Raw genomic sequence first — 21,804 nt, 5'->3', positions numbered from 1 at the left:
ACATATAATTTCCTGTCAATTTTGATTTCTTTTACCACTTAGAATAAATGGATTGATATTTTAAAACGAGTTGCTCTTAGCTCTAAAAGTGAAGTGTGAGGTCAGAGAACACAGTACCACAGGAAGTGTTCTGCTGCCCAAAATAAAGTTTTAAGTGAAACGAGGAGGTTTGCAGCTTCTTGTTTTTCTGGAAAGTTTCCGTGGTGTGTTGTTTTTTTTTTTTTTTTTTTAGCTGGAACACCTTTCCCTGGAGTACAGCTGAGCTTTTGGAAGCAGTTTCTGACTGGGAGAAGGAAGAGTTAACTATCAGCCCTGTATAATTTGCTTAACTTTTCATTTATTAAATAACGTTCCTTAGCAGGTCTGTGCTGCATCTTGAGGCAAAGCAGTGAAATCAGTGTGTTTATGCCTGAAGTTCAAGTTTACTTTGCTGTAGCTTTCTGGAAGGGTGTGACATGAAAAGCTTGTGGTTGAGGCCACATGGTTCATGCTGGACTGTGTTTTTGTGAATGGAGGCAGAACTCCAGTTCTGACTGCTTGTCTTGAGGAATTGCTTCGGAGATCAGCTGTCTCATTCACTGGCAGAAAGAATGACTCATACATCTTCTGCCTTGTTTGGCTCCAGGTCATTGTTACAGTGGATAGAGCTGGTTTTAATTAAATATTAACTCCTTTTGTCCTGGATGCTTGTTAATAGGGACTTCTTATTTTTGTTTACTTGCAATGAAAGCAAGCTAACAGGCCCTAGTTTAAACTTTTCTTTTTCTTTTTCTTTCCCCTCCCAATTTGCTTTTTGCTGTGAGCTCAGCTTTTGAAAGGCTTTTTAAAGCTCTAAAAATTACAGACAAGTCTTAAGTATTTTTGTGCTGTGACTGTTTGCTTTTGGCAAACTGATTTTTAACTCAGTAGGTAGTGAAACTACAAAATCTAAACTGATAGCATCTTCAAGATCATCATTAACATTTCTCTGCACTTCCCAAATCCTCTCAAGACATTACAGCTATAGTCGGAAGAAAACCAAAACTTTTGGTAATAATGTAGGCTGAGCTGGATAGTTTATGCTGCAGATGTTGTCTGCTTCAGGAGTCTTGAGACTTGATGGCTCTAAATGTAGAGTGAACTAACGTAGCTGCTTCTGCTATTAGCAGTAAAAGCCACGTGCTTAATATCCTTCAAAACCTTTTATTAGTCTTTTGGAATATACTTGCCTTCTCAAACCCCCATAATTAAGTAGCTCAGGGAAATACTTAGATGATCATTTCAGATATCTTTCTCAATTTCCCTGTGAATGGCAAAGTAAAAAAAAAAAATAAAAAAAATGGGGGTGATTTATGCATTGTGTCTTGTGTTGAGTACGTTAACAGAAGACCAATGAAGATTTTATGGCAGCCTTGTTGAATTACAGTACTTGTGAATATAAGAGGAAATGAATGGCATATGCATATAAATGTACAGACAATTTGTAACCTTAAAGTTCCATTTTCTTTTCAGACATTAAGGTCAAGGTATCTTCGCTTGTCTGTTTAATTTGTTACAAAGCCTGCTTGTAATTATCTAAACTCTAGGCACAAAAGCCCTCTTCCTTTTGAGTAATGGGATGATGTATCCCAATGATATGCCCTCAGATAGCAGGATGCTGGTGGAAGAAGTGTATGTATTGGGCTGATGGTTGCTTGGATTTGGGCAGTGTGACAATGTGCGAGTTTCAGTGATAGTATAAAAATAATGTCAGGTCAAACAAAGGAAGAATTGAAGTTCTCATTTTCAGCAGTTAGCAGGTCCCTTTAATTTCTTTGCATAGGCTTGTGGGCTTGTTTCTAAGGTACTGATGCTACTAAAATTAGATTCCAGTAGGAAATGTATGTTCCTAGTTTGAACATTTTGAATGTTGTTATTTGTTTTGTTTACATTTGGCAAGGCTTTAGACACTTCTTAACTCGCTGTACTCATCCTACATTGGCTTAAAGGCTATGTCAATATTGTATTTAAAATACATTTTGACAATGTAGTCTCCACCTATTTTTAGAGTACTGGAAAAGTGCTGTACCTTGATCTCTATTAAACAAGCTTTCATAAATTTTGGGGATCCATGAATGAAGTATATTTTTCTTGTTTATTCCAGATCAAATGAGGGGTAATGACAGTATTGCTAAAGTAATATTGCTTTCCATGACAGTTTCACCAGATGTATTTTAGTTTTTCTTACTCTTTGGCTGGAAAACCCCCCAAATCTCATTTACTGATACATACATACATCTTTACAACAGATTTGTTCCAGGGTAAGTTCAGTTACACTGATAAAACCAGAATAAAGCATTGGTGAAGCACACCGGTATGCAGAGTATGCTCTAGAAAGTTATATAAGATTGCTGTCCCAGTTCTGCAATCACTAAATGCAGCCTTCCAGTTTCAACAGGAGGGGTTTTGTTGTCTTTTAGCCTTTTTCAGATATTCTGGATCCCCAAATTTACACATACTCATGTATACATAAAAAAAAATGCACGTGTGTTTATAAAAAAAATTAGAGTGATACTAGCCCCTATGCCGCATTCAAAAATGAGATCTGGATTAAGAAAAATGTGTGGGATGTGTCTTCTGTAAGCAAGAAATTCCTTGATGACTAACTCTGAATCTACTCACAGACTCATTCAGAGACAATTGGAAATGCAAGAAGTCTTTAGGAACTGATTTTTAAGTAGGATACTATGATTTAATGATTGGATTCTTTTGCGATAGTCAAATATTTGGCTTTTTTATACAAAAAATGCCTAACATTTGCATGCAGTGAATTGCCTGAAATATCAGAAATTGTAGAGTGGTAGTATTTGGGCTCATCATCCCAGGGTTCATTTTTGTTACAAGTCCTGTGTTTTTTCGGAAAGAGAAATACGATGCATTGAAACTACAGGAAATATTTGGGTGATAAAATATGTGTTTCTACAGCGTCAAACTTTGAGGAGCTAACTTGACCTCAAAGGTACTGCTTTCTTCTAAGAACATAGGTTACTGTAATGTTGTCGCAACTAAAAAAAAATCAAAACAACAAAGCAACAACAGTTATGTTGTTGGTTTTTTTTGGTTTGTTTTGCATTTTTTTTAGAGTAATGCTAATTACATTTCCTGTAGTTATTTTATTCACACTTCTTTTCAAATCTTTGTTTGCAGATTTCCCAAGGTCATTTATTCTTAAGGGGTATTTGCTGCAGTTAAGACAGTAGGACTTTCAACATTTCTTTTAAAACATAGAACAAGTAATTTTTCAGTATAACGAGCCTGATTCTAGACTCTTTACCCATGGACAATAATTCTCAGTCAAGCCATTAGAAACGTTTCCTGAGTGAGGAGCGGAGATCTGATACATGAAGAGCACTGCAGTGCACATTCAAAATGATTGTCTGTAATTGTAATTAAACACCTATTTTTAATTCAAACAAATTCTGTTAAAGCTAGTAGTAATTGCACATTTTGAAATGGAACTTATGCTTCCTAAACTAGAAAGTGTTCTGAAGGGCATTAAAGTAATATTTAATAATTTAATGTGTTTAATGGTTAGATAGTCACATTTTCAATAAATTATTATATAATGGGTATTTGCCTCTGAAGTCTTGTTGGGTAACTGGATCGTGGCAGATCTTAACTTTTTAATTAAGATCGTCTGAGTTATTTGCTTGTCTTCAGTTGAGAGCTGCGTGAATTAAAATATTTTCAATCAGCTAATTTTATGGAGCTTTGCTGTGATGGTTCCTGTTATTGCATGTTGAGGAAAAGATGGAAAAGTTCAGACATGAGAAACTGGATCTCTCTCGGGATGTTCCCAGAACCACATGTGCTCCGAGGATGCCGTTTCTTATCGTCATGTACTGCAGTTATTTGAATGTCTTCAGCTGTAATACACATTTGGTAGCATTTTAGCTTAAAGGAACTCAGAACACAGTTTGAGAGATGGCTAATGTCTTAGATATACAATGAAAAGTAACTGTAGTACCACCAAATGATGTATCAGCAGTCTGAAGCGATTGCATTTTATAGCTCAGGTTTGTGATGGAAGCTTCCTAAAAGCGAAGATGATCATAGGCAAGGGGAACAAGTGTTAATCGTGAATCTTGTTTTAAGTAAATACAATTTTTCCAATGTCTGAAATGCCATTAAACTACGAATTTTGTGACCTATTAAACCACTTATTTTTAAGTATTTAAAACAATAACCAAAAAACCCTACTGTGTTGGCTAACTGCCATGAAAAATTGGAATTGCTTTTAAGTAAGCCAAAGGTGTGGTATTAAGGGGGTTAAAGATGCATAAGTATCAAACACCAGGATTTAGATTTAGGTAGACTTTCTGTGCAGGTATTTTGAAAATGAGCACTGATGGATTTTACCAGTGGTGTGGTAGGTCCATAACCTCATGCAGGGAGTGAGGCAGGGCCAGTGCTCATGTCAGCCTTCACATACTCCCATCCCCATTGCTCTATGCTAGGGCTGCTCTTGGACTCACGCTGCACCGCACAGCTTCACCCCAGGGTTTATCTGATATTAAAATGATGCGCTTGCCTGATTTTCATACTCAACAATGAGGAAAAAAATCCTAATTTTAATCTTGGCTGTGCTTCAAATTAAGCACAACAGTCTTTTATTTATGCTTTAATGGCTTCTTTTAATTCTTTCCTTGTTTTTTGTTTGTTTGTTTGTTTGTTGTTTTTGTTTTCCTTTCTTCAGCTCAGGTACCTGACAATGACGAGCAGTTTGTGCCAGACTATCAGGCTGAAAGTTGTAAGTATAGTATGAATCAACACTTTCTTAAAAAATATGTATTTGTATATTTGTATTTGGGTCTTCATATTTGGTATTTATTGTGTCATGTGCGGTCATGTGACAGCTCCTATCACCGGTCGGTGACATCAGTGGGATGAATAGATAAAGCAAGTTGTGTTTTGACACACAGCCAAAAGAAGTTGTTTGGGCTGAAGGTATAACCTTCAACAAGGGTCCTCTCCTGTAGTTCTTCCTCCAGCCTCCCCAGCTGCAGGGAAGCAAGGGAAAACTCAGACTGTGGAAATGGAGGGAATTTCTTTGTCCATAGAGCGAGTAGAGGAGCTTGTTGACCCGACATGGATCAGAGGCTGTGGGGTGTAGGAGGCAGTTCTGGTGAGCAGAAATCGGGCTCCTCAGTATGTTTTGTGTGTAAATAAATGAATTTATCCACATAACCAAATGCAACCACTGCTGGAGATTTTTTAAGTCATCTTAGCATGTGGCATTTCATTGCTCATACAAAATTTCCCTTTGAATTAATGGGAGTTATGTTAAGATGCAAGCTTTGCATTGTTTGCTACTTTATTTAACATGTGTCCAAACATTATGTTTTTTATTTTTGCCTATATCCATCAAATCTTGCCTTTACCTGCTAAAATGCTCTTCAGTGAATGCTGGCTTCCCTTTCTGTACCAGCTGTGCTGTGGTTTTGGGTGATTGCAAGGGTATAGTAAAGAAATGGCTTGAGAAACATCTGACAAAGTCACAGACTTCTTGGAACTGCTTTAGGCATCTTTCTTCCCCATGGCAAAGCTTCTTTCCATCCTTAGAGGGCTCTTCTATACAGTGCTTGCACAGAGCAGCTTTTCTGTTTTGCTAAATAACTTAAATAATGTATCCTATCGGAGTGAATTCCGGCAGTCCACTAAACCAAATAGGTGTTAAATACGGCATTTGTGCACTAAAATGTTAAGATTAAAATTAGATTAGAAGGAATTGCATTAAAATAGAGTCTTAAACCTAAAAGCAAATTCAGACTTGTTGAGTTTTCTCAGGAATCTTTTAGAGGACTTTTTTCCCCTGGTTATTCAGAAACTTTGAAGTATAATTTAGTGAGAGTATTCATAACAAGATTTTGTGGGGGAAATAATGTTTCCACCCCCCTGGACTCCGATAGTATACCTGCACAGCAGCAGTTTCATTATGTTCTTATCTGGAGGTTCTTCTTCATACACCAGCCAACAGGCTCAGTTGCTTCTAAATTTCTTGAGCTGCCCTTTGTGAAAGGGTTGTGTTTTATTTTTTCACACCTTTGCTTCAAAAACTTTTAAAAGTTATTATTAAATTATAATGCGAAAGCCAAAACTGTTCTCTAAGTTGAAAGTCAGATACATTACCCTGCATGTGGATCTGTCTCCAAATATAGTCATGTATGCATACATCCTTTGTTTAAGAGTACAAAGTTCAGTCAGGGCTTCTATTAACCCACAATTATCGTTACACAGCAAGTCAGGGATTCTTGGAAACTAATTTGTGAACTGTGAATGAAAAGCCCTATTGAGGCTGGTCACTGCTTTTGGTGATAAAGAAATTCTCCTAATATGGCTTTTTTATTAATGCTCTTGTATTTCAAATGTTCCTTACCCACAGCTTACACACTATTATCAAAGGAACATTTATTTCTTCATTTCAGTCGGTTTCTTTATCTTAAGTAAAGGTCAGGAGAGCTTCCTGGAGAGCTACTCTGGCAAAGGTTACGGAGTTTCAGACATACGCTTGGATATAGTGTGTGTAGCTGTGGGCTCTGTGAAACAGGAGCGGAGATCAACATAACCAAAGCCGTGGGGAAATTACTGCTGTAGAAGTAGCACAATTGTGAACTGTTTTCTCTAGGATTCAAACCTGCCTTCAAACTCTATTATAATGACTTACTATATATAATCTGTAAATCTGTGCAGTACTCACCCTGTTACTGACAGCAGCCTGGCAGAAGCACTCAGCTGTTTGGGTTTTTTAATTCTGTTTTTTTGTAAACAGGGGTAGGATGGGTAAGCTTTCATAGGTTCAGTGTTTAATGCACTGTTTTTTGCTGAAAGAGGTTTAAATCAGTGAAGGAGGTCACAGTCTCTTTAGTTCAGAGGCAACCAAACTGTTTTGCTGCACAAATGTCGTTTATGGACCTGTACGTAGGTAGGGGTGTATGTGTGTGATGCTCAGAATATGCAAAGAATATGGCAGTGCTCCACTGGAACAGTAACAGCCTGCAGTCTAGGTACAAAAATTAGTGACGTTATTTCTAGCGTCATTGCTCAAGAAGTGGACTTTAAACCTGAGGTAGACTTGTGGTCTTAAATTTAAACTTGGAAAAGAGTTGTGAGAAAGGTCAGTAATAGTAGCAGTGTTGGAAAGCTGTGGTTAAAACTTTCTTGCCTAGAATTCGCATTATTCAACTCTTGAAGCAAAGATGTGGAAGGTAGCAGAGGAACTAATGCTGCCAAGATCATGTGCTGTGTCCTAGCACTGAGCAGGATTAAATGCCCCTTAGAGGGCTGTGGATTTTGGGTTTCTTTTCTGTAATAATGATTTTAACTAGTGAAACTGCACTGGTATTAGTAACTAAGAGAAACATTTAGTTTAGATTAGATATACAGTCCACTTCATCCACTTAGGGATTTAACTTCAAAGCTAGCTTGGGACCGTGAATGTTTCAATTATGAGTTGCTATTAAACTTCAATCAGTTTTCAAAAAGCAAACATAAAATATATATTTATAGTTAGGTGTGGGCTTTAGATACTAGGAGTGAGGTCAACAGCTAGCATAACTTCATGTGATATTATTGACATTACTGGAATTATGCACATTTCTACTAGCTAAGAATCCAGCATGTCAAGCTTCCTTGTAGCACTTTAAATTTCTTTTCACCTGTTTAAAGTTGAATTAATTTTGTTACACTACTGGAAGGAGGTCTTTCCTACCACAATAGCCCTAGAAATGTCTGCACTTCCAAGCTTTTCTTTTTTTGTCACAGCGTCCAAAGCCCCATCTCCACCACCTCAGATTACCTTTTAACTAATCAAAGTTAAAAAGTATTTAATTATTGGAAGGAACTTTTCTGAGGCTCAGCTCAGAGTGATCAGAATGAAGTTTGATTTCTTGTAACCTCGTTTCTTAACAACTGAACTCTCTGTGTTCTGAGGGAGACAGATCTGTATCAAAGAGTTGTGTTTTTTTTTGGCTTGCAGTTACACTGGAAAATTACAACTGCATATTAAATAGTGTCATGTTCTTACTTTTCATTTACATTCTCTTAAGAAATAAAAATTCCACAAAAAAGAGGGAGTGATCACTTTTACAGGAATTCACTTGGAAATTCTGTGTTAGGCAGGTTGGTTTTGTCCCATTCTGAACCTGCTTCTACACTTCAGCTGACCTGAAGTTACTTCAAATGACTTCCTCATGACTCTGCTTTTAACAATTACTTGAAAAGCTGTGTGAAACAAAAAGGCAAAATCTGCTCCAAAAGGTGAATACCTTTAAAAAACAAACAACCCAGCCCCCCTCCCCCCCCCGAAAAACCCCAAACCAAACCCCAGCCTTTTGTATGTGACACTTTTCCAAATTCTTGTCTAGTTCATAAGACTTAGTTAAGCTGGTTTTTTGTCCATGTCCAATCAGCATTCACGTGTGGAGAAGGGTGACCTGTGTTAACTTCCTCAGATAAGGTTTCCAATTGTTTCAACTCCCATTTTCATACAGTGAGGAGGGGCCAGATCCTGAACTGGTTGCAATCAGTGGGGAGGCTTACAGATACTGTATAACAGAAGGATTTTCCAATCTGGGAATAAAAATGAATAAAGTGTTCAGTTTGCTTGAAGTCAGTAGCTGTTGAGGTGAAGACTGCTTGATCCCATTGTTTGGATGGTTTCTGTGACAGACACAAGAGGAAGTAGGTAGGATTTGCTGACGTTTAAAGGATGTAGTTGGCAGAGAAAACTTGGTATTGTCAACAGTACACTGATTTGTAATTTGACCTTGCTGCAATTGGTTATAAATGGGGATTACCCTGTACCAATCCAGCTTGCCTGGTGTCTTAATAATGTAATGGTGTTTTGTTGTGTTTTAATAGCGGGTGTTTGCATTGGTCTGTTCTTCCTGTTTGGTGGTGGTTCCCCCCGACCCTTTTTTTTTCCCCCTAAAGTGTAGGTTAGCCATTTAAAATCTGTGATAAACTCTGCCTTTTTGCTTTATATTTCTTGTTGGATCTCTGCTAATGAGGATTTGTGCTGTGTTTCACCTTCTCCATCGGTTTCCTTCCTTTTTCATTTTGTTCCTCTATTGTTTCCCTGACCATCACAGCCTTAACACTGCCAAGGGGTAAATGTTAATGTTAGACCACAGCTGTTGACAGTAAATGGGAAGGGCTGGCTGTAAAATCCGTGCTTCTCCATGTCTGATTAAACTTTAAGATAGGAAAAATACTTTTTTAGTAGCGATTTTATCGCTGATCCTTCACGACCTTTATTCTTTCTCCTACCTCTGTTTTTTTTCCTCCAGGTTTAGCAAAGGAGCTCTTTCAACGTAGATGCCAGGAGCCTTAAATTATTCAGGGATGTGCTTTTTAGATGCTCTGGCTTGCAATCTTTAAAAGCCTGTTAAAGAGAGATTCTTTACATAGGCTTCAGGTAGCTATATTCTTCTGTCATTTTAACTAATGGCTTAGGATATTCCAAATGCAGTTTAAATGAGGAAAGGCTTTAATATTTATTTACATGTTTGCAGCATACAAAATCGTGATTCTTGTTTTCACTCTCAGGTGAAAAACGCTCTGTTACATTTTCTTCTTTCTGTGACTTAAATTTCAACAGAGAATTGCAGAACTAGAAGAACAGTTGTTGTTTGCTTTAGTACAGCAAGAGCTGGTGAGCAATTGGTAGAGGTTAATTTTCACTGACTTTGTAATATTTTGGAGGGAAAAATCCCCACGCCAGTAAAACACAGTAGAAAGCACTAGAATAATGTGAATTCTGATGGCCCTACCGAAGTCCAGAGATCTGTTCACTGCTTTTGTTTCTGTTTATGATGCAGAATAGTTTTAATTTTGCAGCTTCCACAGGAAAAAAATAGTGGACTGGAAAAAAAAGACAGCGTTTTTTAACATGATGATTCACTACATAGGCAGCTGCTACTCATGTCTTGGTAGTGCACAATATCCTAGAAATTGCAGTTGGTGGTGCTTTAGTTTTCTGTGTGTGGCAAGTTGCACACACCAGTGTGTTTTCAGGGGTTTTATAAAATCTTTTTTTTTTTTTTGAGTCTTGACACCTTTCCTATAAGTGTAGCCCTGCAAGTGTGGTGCACAAATACCCTACAAGGTGGTGCTAGTCATTCTTTGTACCTAGCTATTCCCCAATAGGGCTTTCTGCTGCAGCTGTTATTTTTTTTTTTTTTCTTGCCACTTGACTTGAAACTACTTCCTTTCCTAGGTCAGACATTGTCAAATATAGAGGCATTTACTTATTTATTTTAGTGCATGCCCGACTGTGATGTATTCTTTCTAAAGGGCTGTGAGAGCCGGGGCTCTGTGGTTTGTTCCTGCCCTTAGCTTTGCATGACCTTGGGCATGTTGCTTAACGTCTTTGTTTCTCGGTTTGAAGTAGGTATAGAAATGCATGTATCACTCTGCTGTGAGATATACAGCTCTCTTAATGATCACTTATCTAGAGATCTCAAAAGCATTTTACAAAGAGAGTCCAATGCAATTGCTGTTGTAAGAGACGGAGAGGTCAGACTGAGGAGTTGATGTTGACCACCTTATCTCCCTTCATAGTTGCCTTAGATAGCCTCACTCCTTTCATTGTGTCACTGAGCACTTGTTTCCTTTGTTTAAAGCAGGACTGAAACTGTTACCAGCTGTTAACTTTCCATTTTTCTTTTTCTTTTCTTAATTCTTCTTCAGAAGAAATTAGGAACTGGTGTCTTCCAAAGAACTTTGAGGGCTCATTTCGTGGTTCATCACCGGGCATTAGTCTGTTCTAATATAGGATTTTTTTCTTTCCCCTCCTTCTTCCTCTGGAGAATTCTTGGAAATATTTTACACTGCCATAGTTATGACCTTTTCCATAATTGCAAGATTTAATTCTTGAAAAAGTGTTAGCAAGAGGCAGACTATCGACGGTAACTCATGATCTCAATAGTAGAGAATTTGTGGGTTTGCTTTAATTTTAATAAACAGTTTCTGTTTATTTGCTTTTCTGCTTCTATTTTTAGATTAAATTTCCAGCTTTGAAGGTACAAGGGCTTTGGGTTTTTCTGGATTGTAGCAGTAGTAGTGGGTCACAGAGTGTGATGGTGAGTACTGGTGGTGGCAATAGTACTGTGAAACAAATGACAAGACCCCATCAAGTACATAGCTTTTGTTTTTTAAAACTTTTAAAGTGGAAGCCATTCCTTTCAAGATTGCCCTGCATGCCACGATGTGAGTTCTGCTTCTAAGGAAAAGGTACCTCTGGAGCATCCCAGCAGATACAGCACCCACATTATGCAGATGTGGTTTAACTGCATGGGGCTGGTGTGAACGTGATGAGCTCCAGCTCTCTGAGGCATGGACGATCCCAGGCAGCTGAACAGGGTTTCTTTTGTAGGGTTTTGTCTCTGAGTTTCTCCTCTGGCCTTCCATTGGCATGTCCCCTGCTCAGCCAAGCTGACTTAGTTTCCTTTCCTCAGAGCTTCATCCTCGTTTGCTGTTTTATTGCAGATTAAAGGCTTGTGTTGCATGTGGAGGTTATCAGCTAATGAATAAACTTCAGTCATCCTGTCCTGTGATAAATCTGCCTCATAGATCAAAGATGAAGCATGTAGACCTTTTTTTCTTTCAAATGGTAATTTCTTAAGGCTGTCAGATCACTTCCTAAGGTCTGTTTACATAAAAACAAAAACATTAAACATACTTTATTCAAAATGTTGAGTTTTCAGTTTTGAAAAACCCTTCTATTTCCTCTCTGAGGAATCCTCCCCTCCTCCCTTCCCCATAAGGACGCTGTGAAGATCCCATCTGTAGAAATACAGACGAGCCTCACATTGTAACTTGTAGTCATGACAGTATTTTCTTAACACTACAGTTATTTCTGTTTTAAAACAGATAGTTATTTAGTTAATTTCATCAGGATTATGTATATGTATTGGAGCATCTGTTTGGTTCCAGTTGTATTAAACAAAGCATGTAGAATTTTTTTTCAACTGTATTTTCACACAGAAACCAAAGAAGGCAGATTGAAGGGGTTTTGAGCCTATTTTGATACAGAGCTGTTACTCCCCTCAAACTGCTTTCCATGCAGCGTTTTTGCAAAATGTGTTTTATATTCCAAGAGCAGCCTAAATAATGATTTGAAAATCCATGAGCTCTGCGATGGTGTAAAATAAGCAGGCAGTCTGCAAGCTGAGCCCGTCCACTTCTATTTATTTCGTAGGTTTCTTTAGGTGTAAAATGTGTTTACAATCTCTATAAATTTTTTTGGTCTTTTTAAATTTTTTTTTTTTTTTTATTATTTTACATGCTGCCTCAGCAACTGAAAGCAGAAGTCAGCCTCTCCCACAGACTGACGTGAAGTTTTCAAAGGGTATAGCAGGAAAAAAAGGAGGAGGAGAGAGAGTGACAGTCCTCAAAACAGCACTTAAAGCGCTGGAGAGTCTGTGACACATTCTTGCCATGTAGGACTGATATCGTTAGCCCTCTGCAAGCATACAGGCAAAGAAGCCCTGTTTCAGGTTCTGTGTCCTTTTGTTTTGGTCCTCTGCATTTCTTTGCTGGGAAATAATTACTGTGGAGCCATTTAGAAGCTGATAAATATGCATAAATTATATTTATTAATATTTTTTTAGTTTGGAAGTAGTCAGTTTTTTTTCCAGGAGTGCCCTAAACCTGGCCTAAACTGGTAAATGGAGAACTGTTTACTTTTTCAAAGCCTGTGCTCCACTCTTCCCTGAGTAGGATTGTTTTCTTTTTCTTTCACTTATTCTTGATGTTTCCCTTGTCTTTGTTACATTACTCTTACCCGTTCCTGGAGTGTAGTTTGACCTTGCTGAGGTGAATAGAGAAGTGGACTGTCTTGATAAAGGATATCTTCATTCTTACATATCTGTTAGTTCTGTTAGCTGAGGATTATGCATGTTATAAGAGAGTGAATCATTAGCAGCTTTATTTCTGGTTGTCTTTTTTTTCCGTGGCTGTTTATGAACTTATTCAGCAAATGTGGTTGCCAGTAAGTTAATGTAGTGAAATATTTTTTAACAGTGACATTTACTGCCAAGTCCTGCAGTCACTGAATAGGAAGGTTACTGACTGGCCAGGTTTTTGTCTTTAAATTTATATATTATGAGTTGCCATCAAGGACATTTGAAAAAGTATGTGTGCAAAACCAATTCCCAGTCTTGCTAATTTGTTCCCCTTTGCTCAGATGTAGTTTCCTTTCTGCTTCTAATGTATACCTAAAAAAGACAAACAGTTTTATTTTTTTTTTTAGTACTCTGTCTTGTTGCTGAAACCAAGAGCAGTGTTTCCTTATTAACCCACCTGCAAATAAAATTTCACATGACCAAAGCAGTAAGATAAATGGAGGAAAAGAAAGGCTTTGAAAAGTGTTAATATTTAGTGAAGACTAGAAGTTTTAAGCATTTGGAATTAGAATTTGGGAGCTGGATTATACAAGTGTATGTGTATATATACACAGTGTATATTCTGTGTGTATACACATATTCGTATGTATACATCTATCTATATATGTACGTGCATGCATTTAAGGAGTATATACACCATGCAATAGTCTGATTGCATGCACATGTAAAATAATCATAGAACTTCAGAAACAGTTGATTTCAGAAAAATTGTGTAGTGTTTATATTGGTACTGCATATGCAATTGCTTGTCTTACACAGTTAGAATGCTTTAGGTAGCTGCAGAAGTCTTAAATATCTGCTGAGAACCAGAGCCCGGTTGCAGGTGGTCAAAATTCCACCAGCTCCACTTTGCTGTCTTTGAATATTGGACTACTATTTAAGTCCTGACATTATATTCCCAGACATAACCACTCCTGACAATGGCTTCTTTGTTTCCCTGTTGAATCAGAGATAAAACTTGTGAGCTAAATTTTATTGTTGACTTATTTCAGTGGCTCACACCTCTTCCAGTGAAGGCTGCAGTTCTTGCAGTGGTTTTTGGCAGTGAACTGAAGATTTAGATTTTAGCCACACTTTAATGAACTATAAGCTACATCTGTTAGAGCTGGTCTTACTGGTGAGCATTTGTGAAAATTTAACATTGAAGCATGAAGGGAACATGTATTTAGGGTGGTGACAGTCTCATTCTTCCAAAATCCCCAGTAGCTACCCTTGATTTAGTGTATACATTTTTGATTTAATGTATACATATTTTTATTGTTAACGGTGAAATCAAATTAAGAATCATCTACTCAAAATTCAGTTTTGTTCCTTTTAGTGCCTATCACTGCGAGTTGCTAAAATAAAAACAAATTGTAAATAATCTTTAAATTAGTTCTTTAATTTGTGCTAGGGAGTGCTTGCTGTGTAGTCCATTTCATTATTTTCTGGCTGCTCTTGCTTTCACCTGTTCTTGAGTAGCTAACTGACAGGTGTGATTATCCTTAAGAATACTCTTTTATTATGATGCTCTTTTATCATATTCCCGTTTTTATAGGGAGGCAAACTGACTGGTTATGAATCTCTGAAGGTGGGCTCCTGAGGCTGAGCTATTTAAAACTAGAAGCAACCCTCTGATAGCAGGTGTTTAGGTTATGGACAACAAATGGCAGAACCAGAGCTGAGATGGAGTTTCTTTTACTTTTTCTCCAGCTACAAGTATAAGATGAGCAGCCTTCTCATCTGTAGCTGTTAGCTCTTTGCATGAATACATAAGAAAAGGACAACCCCGCTCCACCCCTCCCACCCCCCCAACCCTAGCTAGATTGATGTAACTTGAAACTTTCCTGTAAGAGGGGAAACAAAGCAGAATCGTTTCCTCTTTTTCTCCTGTGGGTATGCTTTCCTAAACATCAGGTGATGATACCTTTAAAACAACAAATACAAAAACCACAAAATGGTTTATTTTAAAACTTGTTACTTCTGACAAAAATACTTGCTATAATTCCCAAATTTTCTTCATAATTCTGTTTCTAGAAACCCAATCAAAATCTGGACACGAAACCCTTAAACTGCAGACTTAGCTGAAGTAGAAAGTATTCATGTGTGCGTAAAATGCTGGGATATTATCTCAGTTTGCTATTTTAGTAATGGAAGTTACGTAGTACTTAGCCATTACCTCTTACAATTTAAATTAAATTTTGGAAATTGATGCAAATGGAAATCCTGTCCTCAGAAAAGCACACAGACCCTGATTTAGTGGCCAGCTCCTCTCTTTGTGTTTAACTTTATTGATAATTCTCAGGTAGGAATACAATTTAAATTTTCTCCCAGGCTTGGTTTTGCATTAAGATCTTCCTCTTTAGAGGGAGCACTAGAGGTAGATCAGCTCCTCTTGCACCCTTGCCTGGGAGCCACATTATGAGCAAAAGCCCCTGACCTCCTCCCAGGATTTTAACACTGAAAGCTAATGCAGATGAAGAGCAGCCCTGTTTTTCTGTGGGGCCCAGTGCCTACTCAACACAAGTAGACACTTCTTCATGACAAGGGTAACAGAGCATTAGAACAGGCTGCCCAGAGAGGTTGTGGAGTCTCCTCCTCTGGTGACTTTCAAAACCCACCCGAATGTGTTTCTGTGTGGCCTGCCTTAGGTGATCCTGCTTTTGGCAGTGGGGTTGGATTCAATGATCTCTGGAGGTCCCCTAACATTCTGCGATTCTGTGTGATTCTACATAGAGGAGTTAAAAATTCTTAGATTACCCCCTCCCTACCCCACCATCCCCCCAATCATCTTACGCTCTCCACGGGTTTCAGCTCAGTTGCTACAGAACCCATCTGGTTTAATTTTTATTAGGTTACTGCTTCCTCCTCCAGACAGCCCTAAGCCTCTGTTTATTTTGGAGGCAGGGGGAGAGGGAGAGCTCTTTCTCCTGCCTCACCTACTCACCTCAGACATCAAAGCAAGTCAGTTTGCTCCTCCCAGCTTAATCCTCCCTTTTGCCCTCCCACCAATGTTCTGCAAATTTCCTTGTATTCTTCTCAGAGTTTTCCAGTGGCTGTGGTATTTGCCAGCAGGTTAACTTTTGCCCTGGAGGTACTTGCTGGGAGGCAGAGCCCCTCTGGCAGCCCTTTCCCCTCCATTGCCTGAAATGGCAGGTCTGATGTAGTTGGACGGGTACCTGTCTGGAAAGGGAGGTTTTAGCACTGCATGAAGCGGACATAAATCAGAATAAAACAGTGTCTGTGATAGCATTTCTGTGAGGTTGCTGCTTTTGGAGGCTAAGAAACTGTGTTCATAACTACAGCTCCCACTGCATGAAAATACGTCCTAGACAATTCTTGACTAGGAGTTCAAATGCTTTGGGGGTGGAGAAGAAGAGGGGTCAGCTAACCAAAATCATGTCAAGCTGTTCCTTTGCTTGGGGCTAGAAGAACAGAAACAGTCTTTTAATACCATGTGGCAGTTCAGCTGGTTAGCAGCTGCCCAAATACAGCATCAGTTCAGGGCAAAGGATCTATAGTGTCCTAACAAGGTGTTTACTAGCAGCCTTTTGAAAAATTTGCCTTGGAATTGCTCCATCTTTGGGCTTAGGGAGTAGGTTTACTTTTATTGCTATTTACTGAAAGTTCCACCCCCTGGCTCATCCAGTCAGGTGACTTACCCTTTTTAATTTTTGTGATAGTGAATATACTCACTGACTTCAATTATCAGCCATCATGGTCCTTTTAAATGAGAAGCCAAGTGGCTACAAATACCTGAATTATCCCAGTGGTGCCTTCTGCACTTCCAGCACCAGAAAGCTGCAGGTGTACCCTCACTAACTGTAATGAGTATTTCAGAAATTTCAACTGCACAGACAAGCAAATGAGAAATATTTTGCTCTAAAACCAGGGATTTATAACTCTGAACCACTTACAAAACTGTAAGAGTACAACCTTAAATATTTTCCACTGTGGCCCACCCTCCCACGAAGGCTACATCATCATGGCATGGGAGGTCTTGTGTTGGCTGCTCGGAAATAAATAGTTAAACTGACAAAAATTTTTAGTGTCTTAGCATGCAACCTTTATAAAAGCACATTTCAGTTAAAGAATGGCATTTATTTTCATTTGGGAAGAAGCATCCAGAAGAATTTGTTTGCTGAATGTGAGTAGAAGCATGAGAAACAGCAGAAGCCCTGTGAGGAGAGGCTGAGGGAGCTGGGATTGTTTAGCCTGGAGAAGAGGAGGCTCAGCGATGACCTCATTGCCCTCTACAACTACCTGAAAGGTGGTTGTAGACAGGAAGGGGTTGGTCTCTTCTCCCAGGCAACCAGCACCAGAACAAGGGACACAGTCTCAAGCTGCGCCAGGGGAGGTTTAGACTCGAGGTGAGGAGAAAGTTCTTCACTGAGCGAGTTGTTCGTCATTGGAATGTGCTGCCCAGGGAGGTGGTGGAGTCACCATCCCTGGAGGTGTTCAAGAGGAGATTGGACGTGGCACTTGGTGCCATGGTCTAGTCATGAGGTCTGTGGAGACAGGTTGGACTCGAGGTCTCTTCCAACCTTTGTGATACTGTGACGCTGTGATCATGTTCAGGAGTCAAATGAGCTGCGCTGAGGGAAGTGGTATGTGTCTGCATTACAATCATTTTTGTTGGCCACTTTTCCCTATGTACAAATGCCCTTATATAAACTTGCTTTAAGGACAGTGATACAACTTTGATATGCAGTAGGCACAGGGTACCTGTCTCTATTGTCTACTTCAGCCTTGTTTTTTGGCCTCACTTATTATTCTCAAAGGCTTTGTGTTTATGCCAGATCAAATAAAGATCAGGAGCTGTGGTTCATATATAGAATTAACATAATATAGAGATGAACAGGTGATGCAATTAGTTTAAAACTGATTTTCATCAATACATGTTTTTTGTCTTTCAGTCATTATTCTGTAATGCTTTTTGCCTTTTTCTTTTCCCTCTCCTACTCTAAGGCAAGCTCAAGTTATTTTAACAAGCAATGCTTATTAATACGGATGCATTACTGCAGATTTTAAGGTCCAGAATTTCCCAGTGTCAATTGTAGGAAAATATGCTGTTATTTTCCATCTTGAAACTCTGTAGTAGTAAACAGGAATAAATTCCAGCTTTCACTGCAGTTCCTCTTTGCCGTCTTGCTACTTATTCCTGATTTAAATTCAGAAGAAATATGTTGGTTTTTTTTTTTGCTTCTTACACCATGTCATCTGAGAACAGTCCATGTAGGCTTTGAGAACAAATCCCACATTTTTAGGCTGTCTTTTATTCTCCCCCCTCTCCAGTCCTTCCCCACCTCCTGAGGATTTTAAGGACTATAATATTATGTAGCATTTGTTGAGTGCAGTATTCAAGTAGACTGTTAATTGACATGCACACTATTGTATGCTTTAGGCTGGGAGAGAAAATAAGCAATTTGCTTCATTTTGCAGGGTGAGTTCTAACTGTTATTAAAGTGCATTTGTAGTTGCATATTTTCCAGTAAAGGTGACAGATTACTTCAAAGCTGGTATTTTCTTTTTGTTAAACAAGGTTCTCAAATAGATCCATCTTGCCCACGTATTCTATTCTTGCCAGTTGGCTTTGAAAGCTGGTGCTTGGGCTCATCGTTCAGAGCTAGCTTCCAAAAAATGAGGTCCCATGCTGTTTCTATCTAGTGAGCTGGTAGGGGCTGGAAGGATCTGATCTGAAGCCAAGGCAAAGACCAAATTGATGGAATCATATCCAACAGATTTGCCAAGTACTGCCCAGTCATGAAGTTCCACTTTCTGGGGAAGAGCACAGAGACAAGGGGTGGCAGAGCACTTGCTGTGATACCGGCTATCCTCAGATTTCTTTTCATGGACTTAGAGCCAGGCCACCAGGGAACTAGCTTTTTGTTGAGTGCATTTATACATGTTTACATCTTGTTCCTCTCTTCTGCATGCTACTTCCCCATTTTCTTCCTAGTTACATACATGCATTTGACTAAGAAAAAGCTTACTACCCTTTATTATGGTGTTACTTGTATTTTGACCATACCTGATGTATTATTGCAGAGGCATGCTTGTGCATTCGATGTGCTTACTTCCATTTGACTCTGTGTGCACACACACGAACACCCAAATTTACAGGCACACTATTTCAGGAGAGTGGTCACCACTCGGTAGGACTAGATGGAGACCAGGTGTCTTCTGGGCCAAATTCTGCATCTTAAGCAAGCTCTAGTTTTCTAGATGCATTAGAGGGAGAATAGTACCAAGATCACGCACCTTCCCCCCACTTTTCTAGCAGCTTTTGTTTGTGAGATAATGAAAGCTCAGGTCCCTTGTCTGAGTTCAGTTTTTATATAAACTGCCAGGATAGTCTCTGAAATCACAGTGATGATACATATCTGTGTGTCAGATATCCAATTTGTCACCAGCTTCTTCCAATATCTGTCAGAGACCAGGACTTAAATGAAATCCAGTTGACTGGAGCTCAGCTAAGATCTGATAGAGGTGACTTTGCTAGATCAAATGGTTGAAGAACTTGGTGGAGTCTGTGTAGATGTAATCTGTTCAGCCAGTTCTAAATCAATCCACGGTTTTGCTAATCTTTGCAGCTGTTGTAGTGGTCAGAAACAAAAGGAGTTTTTTGCCATTGTCTTGGCAAGAGATTGCCTAAGGTGAGAAGAACTGCAGCTCTTACATGCTTGCAGTCACTTCTGTCTTCAGCCATTGCAGTGGTCTGTGTGTGCAGGCTTTAACTCAAACCCATTTGGAACAGTTTAGCTGGAAAGGCTCAGTTACCAGGCTTTACTGTCTTTCCATCCTCCTACCTCTCGTCATCTGTCACCTCTCCAACATGATGTTTTTATTTCAGTTTGTGTTAGTATACTAGGCTCCCTGCCACATTCAGCTGCAGCAGCAGTAACCTCCAGAGTATGAGGGAATCGTCAGCTAATTCCCCCTCTGTATCCCAAAGCTTACTGGTAGAATTTCTCATCTTAATATATAGTGGAATGAAATGGAAAGAGCACCCTGCTTTGACATCCTGTTGTCTTTAGTCAGGTGCCTATTAAATGGTTGTTGAAATTCAGAGTGCAGCTATCTACAAAGGTCTGTAGCTCAAATCATAATGATCTAGAAAGAAATAATCAATAAACAGTCTCCAGAATGCTGAAGACTATTGTTCCATAAATTAAATGCACATTTTTGAAGCCTCTTCAGAAGGTCATATAGAAAGTGTTTAATTCTGTAGTTCATTGAATCAGATATGCCAATACCTGAACTGAATGTATGGCTCAAACAGTGAGTAACTGCTGCAGAAATAGAGCATTTCAGGCTTCATATGAAACCACAATGTTATATTGGATTTTTTTTTCAATATCTACTGATAAGAGCACCTAGGTCATTAGTATCACTGGAGAAGTAACTAGTGCTACCCTCCTTGATGAACTGTTTGTTCACAGAAAGCAAAATTTTTAAAAAAATTACTATGATTAATATGCCTACCTGTTGTACTTGCAGCATAAATAATTGGTTTGAATCATCAGGTGAGTGCTGTTAAGTTTTCGTAAGCGAGGAAAATTGCAAAAACACGAATTAGGGTCCCTGTCCTTAAGTGTGTTTCAGTTTGCATTTTGATAGCAGTTTAGAAATGTTATCACCTGTTTTGTCACAGACATAATTCACATCTTTCTTCAGGCACTGTAAACAAGAGAAATGGTTTAATGGCTCCATAAAAGGCACTCTGTGCTGATAGCTGAGATTAGACCCTTTAGTAATGGATTTTTGTGTGTTGGGGGAAGGGGAGGGCTTGGCAGAGGTAAATGTACTGGAAAAGAATCTTGGAGAGACTCTGATGTATTTCAAGTGCCTGCTGCATTTCTGTGTGTATTGGGAGATAGATTTAAAGTGTGACAGTATTGGCTTTATCAGTAAAGGGGCCTTCTTGTAGAATACAATGGAATTAACCAGGTTGGAAAAGACCTTTGCGATCATTGAGTCCAACCCGACACCATCTAATCGACTAAACCATGGCACGAAGTGCCTCACCCAGCCTCTTCCTAAACACCTCCAGTGATAGTGACTCCACCACCTCCCTGGGCAGCCCATTCCAATGGCCAATCACTCTTCCTATGAAGAACTTCTTCCTGACATCCAGCCTAAACCTCCCCTGGCGCAGCTTGAGACTGTGTCCTCTTGTCCTGGTGCTGGTTGCCTGGGAGAAGAGACCAACCCCCACCTGGCTATAACTTCCCTTCAGGTAGTTATAGACAGCGATAAGGTCTCCTCTGAGCCTCTTCTTCTCCAGGCTAAGCAACCCCAGCCTCCCTCAGCCTCTCCTCAGAGGGCTTGTGCTCTAAATCCCTCACCAGCTTTGTTGCCCTTTTCTGGACATGTTCCAGCAACTCTGCATCATCTTCATGCTTTTGAAATTTTACCAAGTACTAACTTCGGTCACTTCAGTCAGTCCAGCACCTGAATTGGTAGGAACTGAGATATTTTTGCATCTTGTGTCTTTCCATCTTGCTCTTCAGAAAATCAAATCCCTTCTATACAAATGTGTTCAAGAAATCTGTCTAAAATTCTGTTACCTTTTAACAGTTTTGCCTCAACTGATCATTAAAAAATGAATGAGTTTATTTAGTGAATGGGGTTTAGAGGGTGATCTGAGAGCAAAAAAATTTGAACAGTAATTCAGAAACATGCAGCAGGAATGTTTAGGGCATGACTTACAGTTGCTTCCTGGTTACTTCCTTTCCCCTGCAGAGACACAAAGTCCTCGAACTTCATACCGAAGTGTAGTGTTACTTGGGAGATGTTGGAGCTCACTAGCACAGGCAAAGTTGCTGCTGTCAGTTGATTTTATACTGTATAGTAAATGGTCTTGCCCTGCAGGTGTTGATAATAAGACATATTTGTCTCT

At 39.1% G+C, this 21,804-nt stretch overlaps 1 protein-coding gene across 4 annotated transcripts in view; it reads left to right on the top strand.

Moving 5' to 3' along the window:
* ETV1 (ETS variant transcription factor 1) overlaps positions 1-21,804 on the top strand; it is a 66,960-nt gene that overhangs the window by 8,626 nt on the left and 36,530 nt on the right. For all 4 annotated transcript variants that reach the window (XM_054161133.1, XM_054161131.1, XM_054161132.1 and 1 more), the window contains one exon: positions 4,715-4,768. In XM_054161133.1, the coding sequence (XP_054017108.1) occupies positions 4,715-4,768 (54 nt within the window). The remainder of the gene's footprint in view (positions 1-4,714; positions 4,769-21,804) is intronic.

This window comes from Dryobates pubescens, chromosome 4 (assembly GCF_014839835.1).
Source record: "Dryobates pubescens isolate bDryPub1 chromosome 4, bDryPub1.pri, whole genome shotgun sequence".
NCBI lineage: Eukaryota > Metazoa > Chordata > Aves > Piciformes > Picidae > Dryobates > Dryobates pubescens.
This window is presented reverse-complemented; position numbering and strand designations above follow the sequence as displayed.